This window comes from Parasteatoda tepidariorum, chromosome 8 (assembly GCF_043381705.1).
Source record: "Parasteatoda tepidariorum isolate YZ-2023 chromosome 8, CAS_Ptep_4.0, whole genome shotgun sequence".
Taxonomy (NCBI): domain Eukaryota; kingdom Metazoa; phylum Arthropoda; class Arachnida; order Araneae; family Theridiidae; genus Parasteatoda; species Parasteatoda tepidariorum.
Genome location: NC_092211.1, coordinates 18,824,670 through 18,843,020, shown reverse-complemented (window position 1 = coordinate 18,843,020; position 18,351 = coordinate 18,824,670). Strand labels below are relative to the sequence as shown.

The 18,351-nt window shown below is 27.9% G+C and overlaps 1 protein-coding gene across 1 annotated transcript; it reads left to right on the top strand.

Annotated features, from left to right (window-relative positions):
- The first annotated feature begins 249 nt into the window (after positions 1-249).
- Positions 250-16,379, top strand: LOC107449260 (E3 ubiquitin ligase Rnf121). The gene is made up of 8 exons (XM_043046633.2): positions 250-376; positions 2,041-2,081; positions 3,290-3,431; positions 6,087-6,241; positions 7,201-7,429; positions 8,351-8,484; positions 11,319-11,420; positions 15,207-16,379. The coding sequence occupies exons 1-8, from the start codon at positions 335-337 to the stop codon at positions 15,325-15,327; spliced, it is 966 nt and encodes a 321-aa protein (XP_042902567.1). The 5' UTR covers positions 250-334; the 3' UTR covers positions 15,328-16,379.
- Positions 16,380-18,351: the final 1,972 nt, after the last annotated feature.

The window sequence follows — 18,351 nt, the reverse complement described above, 5'->3', positions numbered from 1 at the left end:
TTGTTTTCAATTTTTAGATTCTCACCTTATTATAATTCAAAAATAATCATTCATAAGATCAAACTAATTTACATGAAAGAGAAATTTTAATTCTCACCAGTAGATATAATTTCAATTATATAGTTTATTGCATTTTATCAGTTTAATGAGTTTCAGTACGTGTAAAGGTCTTTGAATACGCCTCAGTTCCAACAGTTGAAATTTTTTATATAGAATAAATGAATAAACTGAAAACTATCCTGTGAGCGTATCATATGGGAAATAAGCCGGTTTCTTCAATTAAAGCAGAAGAATCCGCGGTGAAGATTCGCACTGTTTTTGCTCGCTCGAAAACATGGATGAGCACATAGAAAAAAGTCTTCGTCGGCTAAATAAAGTAAAAATTCTAATATATAGTTATGAAATGTCAATTATAACTTATTAAGTCTATTTAAAATATCATAACGTGAATGTTTGGTGCATAATTTCTTCCAATTTAAAATACATACAGAACTTAATCTAAGCTTCCTTGGTTTCTCTTTCATCTGATGTTATCTCTGATTTCTCGAATTAAAAACACTTTTTACCTGCTTCTAACTATCCTTATTTATGCATGATTACTATGATGAAATGTATAATAATGTGAATTATGGCGGAAAAGTTGAGAAAGTCCCAACAATTGCACTAACTTTCCTTAGATTGTATAATTTGATTTTAGTTTGTAAAATAGATTTTTTTTATTTATTTTTTTTATCTCGCATTTTGTTACTCGGTTTGTGAAAAATTTTATTTAATGACAAAAAATGGTGAACTTAATGAAATTTCTGATGGTTTCAAAATTTTTAGTTCTTTCTCGTTTAAGAGTGAATATTTAAAATATAGGTGGAGTATGTTTGTAAAACTGATCCATTTTGGAAATAAAATGTTCGAATTATTCTTTTACAAGGATAATTATTTTAAAATTTTAGGTTATCAGATAAACTTTGAAAAAAAAATACCAATTTTCATTTAGTAAATTTTTATCTAATTTTACATAATAGTTGTTACCAATATTAAATTAAATAGTTATGGCCACACATTTTTAATTGTCACCAATATTTAATTAACTATTTATTCTCACCAATATTTAATTAACTGCTTTTTGCCTATGATATTAATTTGTTTTAATTTTATTAGTAAATAGCCTCTATCTTTTTTTTTCTTTTTTTTTTTTTGCAAGTGAAATGAATTTTATCTTCATTCTCATTTCACAAGTGTATCTATGAAAATGATCCACTTTTAATTAAATACTTTGAAACATTTCATTTATGGACATAATTGTTTTCAATAAGTTCTTTGATTCTGATACCTAAACTTTTTAAATGTTTTTACACTGTGTAAAAAAATTTCTGAAATTAAATTTTAATGTTGTTAAAATAATATCATTAGAAAAATAATTAAACTAATAATTCATAGGTTTGCTGTCTTTTTTTTTTTTTTTTTTTTTTTTTGTAATTAGAAAAGGGATATTTTCAATGCTTTTAACTGAGTAATTTTTAAGCAAAACAGACTGAAGTATATAACATTTAAAACAGTGTTGCCCCAAAATTATTTTTTTTTAGAGTGTAATTTCACTCAATAAATTTTTGAGAGGTCAAACTTAAAGTGAAGTTGTGATTATGTTATAACACACATATTTACAGTGTAAAGTAAACATTATAGAGTTCTTGATTGAATATGTAGGCCAAAGGACAGTAACTAAATTTTATTAATTGTGTAGGGCACTAACTGCGAGAACCAGATTTAGTACTAATTTTGATTAACGGTACACTTCTTTACTAATTAAATAAAAATCAGCTGTGATTAAAAATACAACCTTTTCTAACTTACTGTGTCTGAAAGGCTTGGATTTCATATTTTGTTAATTTTATTTATTGTCTTTGTTTAACAATTTTAAATTTCTATTCATTGATTGTTAGCTTTTAACCTTATTCTTCATTTAATTTTCAATAATAAATTAATTTTCAATTATTTTCGAAAACAGTTTTTGTATATTAGATAATAATAAAATTTCTTTTTTAGACTGTTGACCTCAGCAGTATGACCTCAGAAGAAAAAACAAGGTAATAATATATTGAACTTTAAAATGTTAATTTGATCTTAAATTTTGATAATATTGTTTTCAAGCTATTTATTACATTGGTTTCTAGAGCTCTATTGTAAGTTATTTCTGAGTATTTATTGATTAATTTAAATCATATAATGAAAGTAAAGGTTTATTTATTGATTGCAAGGGTTCTTAATTTTTTTCCAAATGTCAGAAAATTTTATAATTTCCTTAAAAATTTCTGAAATGCAGTGTTAAACTAAAACGTTTATCACTGATGCCAATTTTTCCTTTTGTTTTTTTATATGTATTTTCATAAAAATGTACCTTGTGCATGTCTCTATCTTTACCAAAAATTTCAACAAAAANAAAAAAAAAAAAAAAAAAATTATTTGTATATATATATGTGTGTGTGTGATAAAAGTTTCTCCTTTATAAAAATAATAGTTAACAAAATATGTTTTAATGATAGCTCATAAATTGTTTATAATTGTGCATAATGTGTGATTTTACTTTATCTCAATGTTTCTGATTCTTCATTAGTTTTAAAAATAAAATGTTTATCTAAAAATCAGTACATAAAATAGGCATGTCAATTTTACTATTCAAAGAATTTTTTATGTTTAAATCTTTATGCAGAGGTTTTTTTTATATAAGTATAAATAGCTTCTGAAGTTGTTTAAATCCTTTGTCTTAATGATACTTAAGTTTAATATTAAATATTGTTATAAAAAATAAAATTTAAAAAAAACCTATTTCATATGATCCTTCTTTTTAACTATGTCTGCAGTTATGATAGTTTTTTTGTACCACTTTACATAAACTCACAAAATATATCTATATATTTTTCGAGAAATCGCATAAATTTCCTCACTACATTATTGTTAAACATGTATATATATCTACTTGATGCTTATGTTAATATAACTTTTGTTTTGCATCTCTTTCAGAGAGTGGGAATGGTACTATAATGACTCATTTCTATTTTATAATTAACATATAAATAAATTTTATTTAGTTGAATTATACTTTTAATTTGTAACTAAATCATTTTCAGGACTATTGATCTTTAATATTTTCCTTATTTGTGATTGAATTATTTGTTTTAACTAACCTTTTATTTTCTTCATCTGTAGCTGAATTATTGTCTAATGATCACTTAATAATACTTTTTATTTATAAACTGATTTGTGAAAAGGATGTTAAGTTGAAATGTATTTTAAGGTATTTGCACGAGCAGCTGCATTTAAAACACAGAGGCCATGAATCTATGCATGCCTGGATGGTTCTCATCTTACTTCTTGCCATGATTTTATCACAGATACTGCTGGTGGAATGGCGAAAGAGATTTCCTCGATCATATAATGTGAGCATTGAATATTTTCAATAAATATGCGCAAACAACTATTTTATGTATTTTTCTTCTATAATATTTTATAAGGCTATAATTTATCTATGGATGGCTAACCTTCTTAAATTTCAGAGGACTTTTTATGGAAGTATAAGAGATATTTTTTGAGAAAGGGTTTTGTTTTGTTATTATAAATAATATATAAAATCTAACCTACTCTCCTCTGCAGGCTTCCTTTTCCACTGCCCTCCAATCCAGAAGACAAAGGAACTTGTGGATCAAGCATTGAGACAAACTTTAAACGTTGTGGTGGACTTCTTGATGGAATAATCTTGCATTTACATTGCATGGAGAGGAAAGCCAACTAAACCTCTCACGATTAGCATGATGGCAAGGGGACTGTAACCCATAATCCGTCTATTACTGAGGATATTTTGCATCAGCACTGTGGTCGGTGTAAGCCGGATGCGGAATTTGTATCGACCAGCAATTGCTGGGATTCGAGCCCGGTTTGCCTCATTGGGGGCGAGCGCTCTATCCCATGAGCCATCACGGCTCCCCTCCCCCTTTTTTTAATAGAAAATTAGGATCATTTGAGAAGGTGAATTGAATTTTTTCTAGACAGTCTAGTAGGGCATATTTTCCATTGTATTTTTTCACACAGAATTGAGTGAGACCTATCTCGAGACAATCAAGCTAATACCTCGGAAGTTATGAATGTTTTGTATACAAAAGTACAGTTTTGTACTTGCACTTATTTGTGCATCTTACATTGTTATATAGACAATTGAGGTATTGTTTCCTGTTTAATTTGTTCATTTAATCGAATAAAACAAAATGTGAAAAATAACTAATATTGTAATAAAAAGTGTTTTTTTTTTTAATTGCACTTTTATGAACAAAACCCTGTTTAACTTCTAAATTATTAGTACGATTGCCCCAAGTTTGGTCTCATCCAATTCAACTTGAAAAATTCCATTAATAGCGAGAAGTAATTATCCCATTCATCGTAAAAATTACCTTATGTTTTCAGATTGTTCTTGAATAGAAATGTAAAGCCTATGCATGAAAATGTGTCAAAAGTAATACTTTTTATAATAACTCTTGCAACTTATGGACTATTTGTTCTATTTAGTTAACAGGTGGGCTGAAAAGATTGTAGATGGCGCTACTATTTTTAAATCCATAGATTTTTTAGTTAGTTTTAACTTTCGAAAGACACGTGTATAAATTTGACAGCTGTCGGACTATTAGTTTGTGAGATATAGTATGTGAAGCAACTTCTGTTAGTTTAAAAACAATGGATAAAAAGGAATTTCGTGTGTTAATAAAGCATTGCTTTTTTAGCAACAAAAAAATATTGCTGAAGACAAGACTTGGCTTGATAAACATTATTTGGACTCTGCCCCAGGAAAATCAACAGTTGAGAAGTGGTTTGCTAAGTTTAAACGAGGCGAAATGAGCACCGACAACGATGCACGCTCTGTACGCCCCAAAGAGGCTGTTACCGTTGAAAACATAAAAAAAGTACACAAAATAATTTTAGATAACCGTAAAGTGATGTTGATAGGGATATCTGAAACTCTAAAGTTATCAAAGGAACGTGTTGGACATATTGTGAATGAATATTTGGGTATGCGAAAGCTCCATGCAAAGTGGGTGCCACGCAAGCTCACAATCGACCAAAAAAAAAGCAACGAATTGATGATTCTGAGCTGTGTTTGAAACTGTTTAATCGTAATAAACCCAAATTTATGTATCGATATGTGACAATGGATGAAACATGGCTCCATCATTTCACAACAGAGTCCAATCGACAGTCAGCCAAGTGGACTGCACAAGATGAACCAACTCCAAAGCGTGGAAAGACGCAGCAGTCAGCTGGCAAAGTTATGGCATCAGTATTTTGGGATGCGCGTGGTATAATATTCATCGACTATCTTGAAAAGGGAAAAACCATCAACAGCGACTATTACATAGCGTTATTGGAGCAATGAAGAAGTAATTGCCGAAACTAAGGCCTATTTTGAGGCGAAAGACAAATCATACTATAAAAATGGTATCGAAAAATTATATGACTGCTAAAACTGCCCTTGAAGGCAACTATATTGATTAATAAAATAAAATCTTATAAAAAAAAAATTTATTCAATGTTTGCCTACGAACTTTTCAGCCCAACTGTTATGTATAGTCTCAATCGATTCAACATTAAAAAAATTTATAGAAGCAATGTCTTACTTGTTTAGGTAGCAATACCTGATGAGTAAGTAGGTACAAGTACAAATTTCTACTTTTTGTACATGTAACACTTATAACTTTTAAAGTATAAATATGATCATCTTGAGATTGATCTCATTCAATTCAGCGTAAAAAAAATTAATATGAATGTATGTTTCGCTTGCTTGTCTAGAAGAAATTTATTTTATTCCCTCAAATCACTCCCATGTATCTCTAACGAGGGACAAGTGTGTAAAGGAGAGAAGCACCGTTTTTATGCATCATTTACAATAACACAACAAAGTTTTTTTTTTTTGCCAAAAATCTCTTGGGTATTAATTATTCCCAAGAAATTAGTCTAATTTTACTGGTCCTAGAATTTACACTGTTGTTAAAATATATGGAGTTATTCTTAGACTGTTGTTTTTCTGACTTTTTTAATTGTTCTTTCAGAGAATATCTTTGGTAGCCATGTGGATTATTCCCTTTGCAATATCTGTGAATCATGCCTGGATGCGCTTTATCTATATATGGGTTATTTTTACTATTCTAACTTGTTTTATTATCAGTAGAGGACTTAGAAAACCCATTAATAATATGACACCTAGGTAAAATCTGGCATTATTTTATTTGAATATTTTTTATTCCATATCATGTGTTTTGTGTTCATTGTGCCTAATTTTATTAAAATCTTTTTTCTAAATTTTGATAGTCAAATTTATTATTATTTTAAATGATACTGGATGTATCATTTAAAATAATAATACATTTTGTTTTTGGATTTTGCAATTGCTGATTTTTCATTTTTATGAAATTTTTTCTTTCAATTTATCAATTTTTCTTTCACCATCCTATTGTAGTTAAAATCTTTCTATATTCTAATTTGTCATTTTATAAAACTCTTTCACTGTATATATACTTTTTCATTTCAAATCAAGTTGAACCTTTTATATTTGCAGATTTAATTATAAAACGTTAAATTCGATTTGCAAAGGATTTCAATTTAATTTATTAAAAGCTTAGTTGATTTACAAATGAGTTAATTTCAATAGTAAAACCTGTTTCAATTGTTTGCTAACTCCTTTTTTATCACGTGAACTGATGATATTAACAGACGTAGTGGATTGACTTTTAAATGGATATCAATTTATGCCTATCATATTTTTAAAACATAAGTTAAATCTTATTATTGGCCTCTCTAACTTTATATAAGAGCCCCTATCTTGAAGAAAATTATTTATTGTTGTCCCAGAAAAATGTAAAGTCTGATTTCTATAGAAATGAATCAAGAGCACATAAAAAAGAAAAATTGAGAAACTAAGAAAAATTTAACAAAAATAAATCAGTAATAGTTTTTCTATTATAATATAATAAGTTTTTCTTGATTTTGAAGCAGTATAGCCACACCTGACTCTTGTGCCATTAATCTTAGCATTCAGCTCAATTATTCTTTCTAGAGCAATATTGATTGCCAAATTTAATCAGATAATTCTAATTCATTTTTTCTTTTAAGCGATGTCTTCATTTTCATAAAAATGCATATTCTGAGTTTGTTTATTTATTTCAGGTTAGTTTACAAATGGTTTTATCTTATCTACATGATTAGTTATGCTCTTGGCGTCTTCGGTTACATAGTTGTATTTTTAACACTTCTTGGAGTTAATCTTTTGTTTAATACATTACCACAAGTATGGATGGACTGTGGGCTTATCTGTATTTTCTATGGCCTATATTATGGAGTCCTTGGTCGAGATATATCAGAGATAATAACAGATAAGATGGCTGCTAGCATTGGGGTATTATGTTTTTATAAATAATAAGTTCTTATGTCATTTGACTTTGTTTTAAATTTACTCAATTAATGTTTAATGTATTTGATATTAATTATACATTTTTCATGTTTAATGGTTAATTTAAAACCAATTCTTAACAATAAGTCAAATGTAAACAGAAATTTTAGTATTAGCAAAGCTAAAAATTTTTCACAATTTAATGAGAAATGTGAATACTTTATAAAATTTTAACAAATATAGTTTTAAAAATATTTTTAGTTGCTAAAGCCATTAAAGAACGTAGGAAAAAGCTTTTGAAGTTTAGGCCAGGATTTTAAAGTTAGAGTAGGATTCTGATAATCCAAAATGCTTGTTAATACGAACTGATATTGCTCCTCAAAAATTATGAATGTATAGAATCTAGAAATGTTTATTAACTAGCTATATAAAAACAACCACTTAGAAGATTTGATTAAGATTTGAACCAAGCAAAATACAATGATAAAATAAACATATTTGTGCTGCAATTGAATGTGTGTTTGTAATTTGTTTATCATGGTAATAATGCTAACTAATGTATATAAATATACTATCTATAAATGATAACCTAATAGGATTTGCTACCTTCTTTGAAAGGATTTTGCCCCAAAAACTAAAATGTTTGTGTACATAAATCTCTTTGAAGCAGGAAAAAATAGATAGCCAAATGGATTGTGATATAATATGATTTGGAGACACAACCTTGCATTTAATTATATCCACAAAAATTGCATGAAACATCAGTTGCAACTGAAATTTTGCATAATCTTGATTTTCAATACTCTGAATTAAAAGCAGTTCAAATCATTTTGGACTTGCGTGGTTCTGTATTGATTTATGAAAATTTGAGTTATGTATGTTTAATTCATTTATTTGTGTGTTATAATGCATTCCATTACTTTTTAGTATTATACCACTTCTGGAATACCTGATAGGCAGTTGGAGTCAAATATTTGTGCAGTCTGCGCCAATATCATTCTAGTCCAAGATAATTCCAATGCCATTGTTGAGAAAACATTCACCCTCACATGTGGTCATACGTATCCTTTTTCATAATGTCTCTGAAGCATGAATTATTTTACATTTATTTTTTGTTGTAGAACTAACTTCAAATGCAACTCACAATTCATTTTTTGATGCATTTAATATTACCACTTATTTAGAAAAAATCCAAAAACTTGATATTTTAGTTTGAATGCATTTTATCATTTTATTTATTTCTTATTTACTTATTATTTTCTTATATAGTTTGATATTTGTGTAGTGTTACCATTAAATTGTGAAAGTTTAGAAGGCATGTAAATCAACTAAATCAAAAACAAATAAATTATTTCATTTTTCACCAAAGCATAAAGAAACCACAGTTTTCAATGCCTTAATAGAAAAGGGTATACTTTTTCCATGTTAGCCTGTAGATAATTGGACAAAAGTAACTATCTTTATTTAAGAACTCTTTAATTTATTTTATTAATTAAAATATGTTTTATTGAATATTGTGGATAAGTTTTAATTTTAAGGTTCAAGGGTATTTCTATAACTTAAGTTTTAAAAAAACCTATAATATTAAAATTAACAAAAGACATTAAAAAACATTAATTAGTTACTTTATAAATGTTGGAACTGAGTTGTTTGGTTCTACGTACTGTAACATAAAAGAAGTGGATACTTTCTGTCTGATAAGGGGCCCTTAAACACAGATTAAAGTTTTAATTTTATCTTCTTTGTATTGCCTTACTGAGAAGAATTTATTGCACTTAATGACAAATATTCAAAATTATTACCGTATATATTTTCCAAACCCCAAAATTTTGGTAGAATAAAGGGGTTGATTTATGCATTGCTCGCTAATAAGTCTGATATTCATTGATTGTGAAATATGCATGCATTATATTCAATGAGATTGATATGAATGATTCTGTATTGATTTACCCCTTTCAAAAACTATTTTTAATATGTTATATACTATTTATTTTGCATTTTCTTTCATCACATTTTCTTTATATAAGTTTGTTTTTTTTAAACTATACTTTAAATTACATTCAGAAAAAAAAAGAATAAGAGAAGATAAGATAATTTATTCAAGAGTAATTCAAAAAATATAACAATGAAAACTATAAATATACCATAAAGCTACAAATTTAAAGATTCCAGAACATCGGTATTGCATTCAATAATGTTATGTGTCTTTATTTAAGGACAGATATATCCAAAAAGAACAATTTGAATTATTTTTCATTTGCGAAAATTTTGCAGACTTAATAATTTTTTCTTACAATTTTAGAAATTTTCATATCGGGTTCTTTCATCGGTCAACTTATACACCCGACTTACAAAAAGTTTGCTGTCGCGTAATCAAAAATAGGGGCTACTTATACACCGGGATATATGGTATTAATTTTTTTTAAAGAAAAGAAAAATCCCTATCTGGGGAGATTTTACGCATTGATTAAAATAAATAAATAACTCTAAATTTTTGATTATTTTTATGTACCTAAAAAATTCAGTGTTGAAGCAATTTTTTTAATTTTTACATAATAAAAATTTGGATCAAGCATTTTTTATTTTAAAAAAACTGAAGTTTTTTGACATTTACAATCAACATAAAAAGCACTGCATAGCTATAAATTGCACATAACTTAACAATTCTGCTTAACTGACTCACAACAATTATTAAAATAACATATTATTTGCTAAGAGGCATTTTTTCATATGACAACAGAATCTTCAACAAACAGCTTTAATAAGTAAAATGATAAAAATAAAAAAAAATTCACCCATTTGTTTTATAGCTGTAAAACACATTTTCCTAATTTGTAATTAAAGTTTTTTAGTTTTTTTTGTTTTTGCAAAACAAAAATTCATGCTAAAAAGTATTGATTAAGAAAATTTGTTTGTTATTAAATTAGAATTATATGGATGACATATAAAAATTCTTTTAGACAGAATCTAATATGGACAAAATACTCATTAAAGAATACAAAATACTTATTTCTCAATATAAGCGTATGATATTTTGTATTTTATGATTTTGTTCATGAGATATTTTGTATTTTAATTATTTGTTTCTGAGAAATGTGTTATTAATTTGCTAGTTCTTAGCAAAAATATTGCGATTGTAACACTAAGGAACAAATTTTTTGTTGCATTTATACAAATACTTGATCTTACCTAATTCGGATGTGGGGATTTCAATTCTAAAGCTAGTTTTGCTCTGAAAGATACAGGTATTTTTAAAATTGACCATTTTAGTCTATTTTTGTTTAAATGTTCAAGTTTAAAAACGTTATATGTAACAGGGGGTCACATAAATGTAGGGAAAACTTTTTAGGAAGTTATGGTACATAATTAGAATTAAAACTGCATAGGAACCCATGCTCAGAAATGTTGTCGTATGTGGCTGGGGCATTTCCCTATTGTGACCTGTTCAGAAGCAAATGAAAAAACAGTTCATAATAAAGAAGCGCTCCCAACCGCATATGACAACATTTCCGGGTATAAGTTTCAAAGCAGTTTTAAACCTAATGATGTGGCCCTAACTTCCTTAGAAGTTTTTTGCAACATTTATGCAACTCCCTGTTATATATAAAGTTTTTAAACAAGAAAAAAGAAAATACTGAAGATATCATTTAACAAAATTGTAGCTTGGAGAAAGAAACGATTGCAGATTTGAAATCAGTGATATGAAAGTATTTAGGATATAGTAAAAGATCTCATGCAACAGGAGAAAAAAAAAAATTTCGCCAGTGTAGTTCACATCTATATAATTTAGGATTTAACTGTATTGCATTGTTAAAAAAATAAGGCTTAATATTTTTCTATTTTGTGTTAAGAAAAGGCATGATATGTTTTTCTTTTTCCTTAATTTTTTGTTAAGATTTCACGAGTTTTGTATAAGAGGATGGTGCATTGTGGGTAAGAAGCAGACGTGTCCTTACTGTAAAGAAAAGGTAGATTTGAAAAGAATGTTTCGTAATCCGTATCCTTTTTTCTTGATTTTGATACTCTTATTTATTCTTGAAGTGTATTTTAATTAATCATGTATTTTAAATAATTATTTTTGTATTTTAAATAATTGTTATAATTTAAATTATGAAGCAGGGTTTCTCTTTTTAAAAAACATAGAGATAAATCTATTAGATGTGTAAAAAAGTAGCCAACCTTTCCTCAAAACAAAGAATAAAATTGAAATTTAAAGAAAAAAGTTTTGAAAAGGAAAAGTGGGTAAAGAAAATTTTAATGAGAAATTTTTTGAAAATTCAGTTTACTTAATTATAAATTTCTTAATATTTACTTTACGTATTCATAACATTAATTATGCATTAATTACATGTAATTTGCAACATTAAGTATTCATTATTAAGTTATTTCTATTGTACAACATGGTGCGTAGCGTTTTCAAAAAGTGCTTAAATGTGCTTATTTTCGTTTTTTAAAAGCCCTTAAAGGTGCTTTTTTCACTAGGTGTTTTTAAAAAGTGCTTAATTTTCCCTTTTCGAAAATGATGTTTTAATTCTTTACCATGTCCATTTTCCCCATGTATTATGCAAAAACGTGCTTCTCACATTGTTCTATTCAACGGTTTTACAATTCATCCAACCACAATCCAGTTCGGTGTACCATCTGTCCATAGCGTATGAAAGCGCCAATCATTTTATATGTTTTACATTATTTTATCAACATCTTGTAAAGTCTTTGAAAATTATTTTGCGTTTTTTAATGTATATCGTGCTTAAAAATATTTTTTGAGTGCTTAAAAAGTACTTAAAATGTGCTTATTTTTGTTGAAAGACTTGGCTACGTACCCTGTACAATTATTAATTTGAAAAAGAAAAAAGTTGAAAATATTCAATAATTTTTAATAATGTAAGCTTATTGTTTCACTCGATTTCTCTTAATTAAAACTTGCTTATTTTTTTATTTCCTCTATTCATGTCAAACAGAGAAATGCTTTTACCTAACTTTTAATTAAAATATAGATAAGTAATGCAAGTTAACCTTTGCCATAATTGATGATATTTAAATGTTATGATAGCATCTCGACTTTTCAAAACTGGCTAAAGTTGGAAATGTTAATGATTTTGAATCAGAGTTCCAAAAAAAAAAAAAAAAAATTTCGTTTACAGTAAATTTCAAATTGAGATTATCTGTTTTCAAGCTCAATGATACTACCCTGAAAAGTGAAGTATAATGACAGGGATGCGATAAAAAAAAAAAAAACTATATTTTTTTTAAAAAAAGTGTGTATTTATAAAATTTTATATGAATAATTAAAATTCTTCTCGCTCAGTATTCTTAATTTTTTTTTTTTTGAAGTGAAGAGAATAATAAAATTTTAATTAATGATGTTTTTCTTTATTGTTAAATTGCTCTTAGATATTCATTATTAAATTTATTTGAAAATCATATTATATTCTAAGTAAAATATATTCCGTATAAAAATATGCATTGACAATCATACATTCCCAACTTACAATCTTTTCTATGGTAAATAGAATGTCTAGCTGTAGACTGAAAGGTACCTGGTTCGATTCTAGGCAGCAGCCAACAAACATATGTAACTGTGGCCTAAGTCTCAATCAAAATTAAGGTCCCAACTGCACTAAAATCAGGGCTTAATCCAGGTTTTCAATCCTAGTACCTATTTTTGTGAAAAAAATTATTTTTGTGAAATTTTTTTTTATTTTTGTGAAAATTAAATATTGATTAAAAAAAAAAAAACTATTTTTTTTCTGTAACAAAACTTGAATTGTTTTGCTCTTCAATCATTGGTTCCGTAGCATTTTTAATACACTGTGCCTCGTTATCAACTGTGACTGTTGTGACGGTTTCTCCTCAGTTTTTTCAGACTGAAAAAATGTTTTAATTGATTTCGTTCCTATACTATCGATCGTGTGTAAACGCTTCATATAATAATCGCTATTCCGTGAGCCACCCGCTCCACTTAAATTTCTTCCTCGCTTCATTATAAAAACTTTTCATAAATCTTGTTAAAAAATACGAATAGAACACGTTTTACGCTAAATCATAACAAAAACACTTGTCTGGGAAAATGAGTTGAGTTGTTTACGCGCTGGCTCAATTTAGCCGGTTGCCTAGTATAAAAACTTCACCACTCACTCCGATTGAATGGCGTATTTAGGAGAAGTGACGTCAGCATATCAAGCCTGTTTTCGAGCTAGTGCGGTTGCGCGGAACGCCATCCGATGGCGTACCATACGGCGTTCACTGTGAATCCACTTTTCCGTGAACCGCTCGGAAAACTATTCAGCACTTTAAAATTCCTTCTAACTTTCTTTTTTATTTTCGTGAAGATGCGTTTTTTTTTCTCAAAGTTTGTTGAAGTACTGATTTTTTTTGTGAAAGTACCGATTTTTTTTTTTAATTTTGTGAAGGTACCGAAAAACGGTACCAAAATCGCCCTGGATTAAGCCCTGAAAATGATGACTTCTCACAGGGACAGTACGCTATGCCCTATAATTGCAAAAAGCAGTTGCAGCTGACAATAAGTCAAGTTTTCTTGTTCACTAGAAAGGAAATGTACAGGGAAAACCACAAAAACCTTGGTTCAGACGTGTGTACACTTTTCCATGTTGGTTAGAATATGGGCCCAAAAGTCCTTGATTCAATCCCAATCAACTGCCAAAAAATATCTTCCTTGCTCTTCTCTAAAAATTATTATGCATTCAAAGTTATAGTGTCTTTAGTCTTAGATTTGATCCTCCTTTTAGCTGGATGCTTGAGGCCATTGTTCCCATATTCCTCTGCATGACTTTTTTGGCTGAAGCTATTCTTCCGAACTGGGAAACTTAGGACCCTTTAGGAAACTTACTACCCTTCTGGGCAAAATTAGGAAATTTTGTTAGAGTTCAGTTGAAGTATTTTTTAACATGTGACCACTTTTTCTATAATTCGAAAATTTAATTGGTTGAAAATTTTTATATGAATAACGTAAGCAATTTCTCAAAATATGATAAACATTACCAGTTTAATTTCTAAAAAGAAGAAATCTTATAAAAAACAAATGTAAAATAAAGTAATTTTCTGAATATTATAAAATATTCAAATCAATTCCCTATTTAATGAAGAAAATAATGATAAAACAAACGCATGGTGCATTTTTGATTTAAAAAATAATGGTGATTTTCAGACAATGTTTTAATTGCTATTTGTTTCATCTAGTTACCCTGTGGTCAACAGTGAGCCTTAATTTTCCCTTTGTTAATTTATCCCTTCTAGATGATACTTGGCAGAGTTCCCCAAAAGTAAGGTTGATCTCATCTCTAATGAGTACCAAAGCCGTGGTGGGTCAGGGGATAAAGCAGTCGCCTTCCAATGAGGTAAACCGGGTAGGGATCCCAGCGATGGCTGGTCGATACGAATTCCGCACCCAGTTTACACCGATCACAGTGCTGATGTAAAATATCCTCGGTGGTAGACGAATCATGGGTTAGAGTCCCCTTGCCATCAGACTAACTGCAGGAGGTTTTTGTGGTTTTCCTCTCCATGTAACGCAAATGCGGGTTAGTTCCATTACAGAGTCCTCCATTAAGGCAAATTTCCTCCAATACTTGATCCAGGAGTTTTTTTTTTTTGTCTTCTGAATTGAGTTAAAAATTACAAGGCTACAGAGTTGAACATTAATAGTCATAAACCCAAAAGTTGGGTTCGCTGTACAACGTATTTGAATCACTGTTTTACCATAAAATAAGATTTCAATGAATTTCTATTTTTCAAAAGTTTTTTCTTAACTGACTTTTTCTAGATGGGAAAAACCTCATGTTTTTTATGGAAGCTTATTAGATTTTATAAGGTATCTAGTTGCCTGGCAACCACTCATCTTCATTCTTGTACAGTTCATTAACTATATACTAGGTTTAGAATAATTACTATTTAATAGTAAATTAAGGAAGGAAACATTTTTGTTTTTTGTAATTATTAATCATTATGTATATGCTGTATTTATTCATTATACTGAAAGTTAAAGCATTCATTCAGGTTTGTTTAAAATCTGCCATCAACCTGAAGAAGAAGAAAAAAATGTATTGATATTATTTCATTTTGTTTCTATTTATTTCATTCTAAGTCTTTCAAATGCTATGTAGTTGTCTTTTTCCATTTAAAAAAAATTAATAAAGTGTAATATATTACAAAGAGCTATTTTATATGCTGTAAGCAGATATTTTATATTTGAGAAGTTGTACTTTTTTACAGAATAGAGAATTTTATTAAATTATTTAGCTGAACTTAGTAATTTATTAATTATTTTAAATTTATCTGAAAAAGTGTTGTTTCATTTTAGTTAAAAAGAATGAGTGTTAATGTTCGTATGAACTTGAGACATTTGGTTCTAAAACTAACTTGACCAGCTTCATTGCACTTTTTAATTAATTAAATATAATTATTTATTTTAAGTGTTTATTTTTGCTTTCAAGTTTCTTATCTGACATTAAATTTCTGGAATAATTTGAAACAAAAGCTGCTTTATTTCCCCCCCCCCCGTACCACCACCACCAATACAACCTTTTTACACTATGTAGGTGTTTTTTTTTTTTTTTTTTAATATTTTGTGCATACAATATGCCCCTGAATCCATGGGCTAAACTTTCAGAGGATGCATAATAAGTATTGAGAATTGCATAGCCTATGATCAGAAATATCATATATGCGACTTGTCATGTTGATTGCTTTCATATGAACAGGTACTTTTATTTATCTAAATTTTATGTTTTCTAATAATTTCCGTTAATTACATTTTTAAAATTGTTCAAATTATTTTTCATTTAAATAGATGCATAAATTGCGGTTTTATTTGTATTTAGTGATTTTTAACCAATTTTCTGCGCTCACCAACTTAGTTTAAGTCATTAAATTACGATAAAACAGCTACTGTGGTTCTATTTAAATGCGATTTTCGACAATTATGATTTGAAAAAAATGAAATTTAGGATTATTTAGATAAATTAAAGTAATAATTCAAATGTGCATGAACAGCTAGTCCATAATGAAAAGGAGAGAGTAGTTGCTTATGCTAACATTTCCTCCCATAAGTTGCTATGCTATTCTCAATCCTTATGATGTGCCCTAACTCCNAATTTATCTGAAAAAGTGTTGTTTCATTTTAGTTAAAAAGAATGAGTGTTAATGTTCGTATGAACTTGGGGCATTTGGTTCTAAAACTAACTTGACTAGCTTCATTGCACTTTTTTATTAATTAATTATAATTATTTTAAGTGTTTATTTTTGCTTTCAAGTTTCTTATCTGAAGTTAAATTTCTAGAATAATTTGAAACAAAAGCTGCTTTGTTCTCCCCTCCCCCAATCAATACAATCTTTTTACACTATGTAGGTGTTTTCTTTTTTTTGTTAAATATTTTCTGCGTACAATATGCCCCTGGATCCATGGGCTAAACTTTAAGGGGATACACAATAAGTATTGAGAATTACATAATAGCCTATGATCAGAAATATATGCGACTTGGCATGTTTTTCCCTTTCATTTGTACTGGTACTTTTATTTATCTAAATTTTATGTTTTCTGATAATTTCCGTTAATTAAATTTTTAAAATTGTTCAAATTTTTTTTCATTTAAATCAATGCATAAATTGTGGTTTTATTAGTATTTAGTGATTTTTAACCAATTTGCTGCGGAGCATAGGATTATAGGACATTTGCATAGGATTATTTAGATAAATTAAAGTAACAATTCAAATGTGCATGAACAGCCAGTCCATAATGAAAAGGAGAGTGTAGTTGCTCATGATGACATTTCCTCCCATAAGTTGCTATGCTATTCTCAATCCTTATGATGTGCCCTAACTCCTCTTAAAGTGTGGTCCATAAATTCAGGGACACCCTAAAAATATGGATTTGTTTTCTGAAATAAAGTTTTATATTTTGAAATAATATATGTATGTACTTTTTTTAATTTTATTAATTATTAAACTAAGTAATATTTAATTTACAAGCTAAGATTCTAATTAAATATTACCTAAGAAGAATTAGACTAACTTATTTACCATTTAAAGATATGTAGCTCAACAATAAATTAAAATAGGTGTCAATGTTTTCCCCCCACTAAATTTAAGAAACCAAAGTAAGTTCAATGAAATTCATTTTGGTACAAAATGTATTGTTATATGTATTTTTTATATGAATTTGTATTATATTTTGAATCAAACCAGTTTCAAATATATTTTTTTTTAAATTTAATTTACCAAAATGCAAGTGTCTAGGTCATACATATATATTTAAAACCAAATGTCTCATTTATATATTTTTTCACCTTTTATTAATTTATTTAATGATATTAAGGAATTTATTTTGGATTTTGTTGAGAAACTAAAGTTTATAATTCATGTTATTAAATGATGCAAATAGTAAAACCAGACAGAGAAAAATATGCCTTTCTCTTTTTCTTAATTTAATTTTTTCCCAACATTTTCTGTTTCATGACAGGGTAATTCTAACATTCGACAGTCGACCTAAGATTTCTTAAACAATGTATGATTTCTAAATTTAAACATTTTAAGAATTTATAAAATAAAAAATTTCTTGCCATTATTTGTGTTTCTTTTTCTTTTGTTAAAGAATAAAAAGAGCTCTAGTCATCTTTTGACACTGCCTTTTTATATTTATATTTTTTTAATTCATTGTCATATTTTTAAAAGTACTTCATTTATGAAAGGTGAGCCTAAAATGAAATGAAAAATATCTTTGCTTTATTTTCAGTTTATTTTCAGGTTAAGATATATGTAATGTTAATGTGGATTGCTTTGTTTATTATACTTGCTGACTTTTTAATCCACCCTACCAGTTTTCTTGGGCAGCAATGTTTGTTTACCAGTTTATTTTGTGAGCTTTGTTTACTTTTTTATACATAATTTGTTTAAATCTGCATAGTGGATAT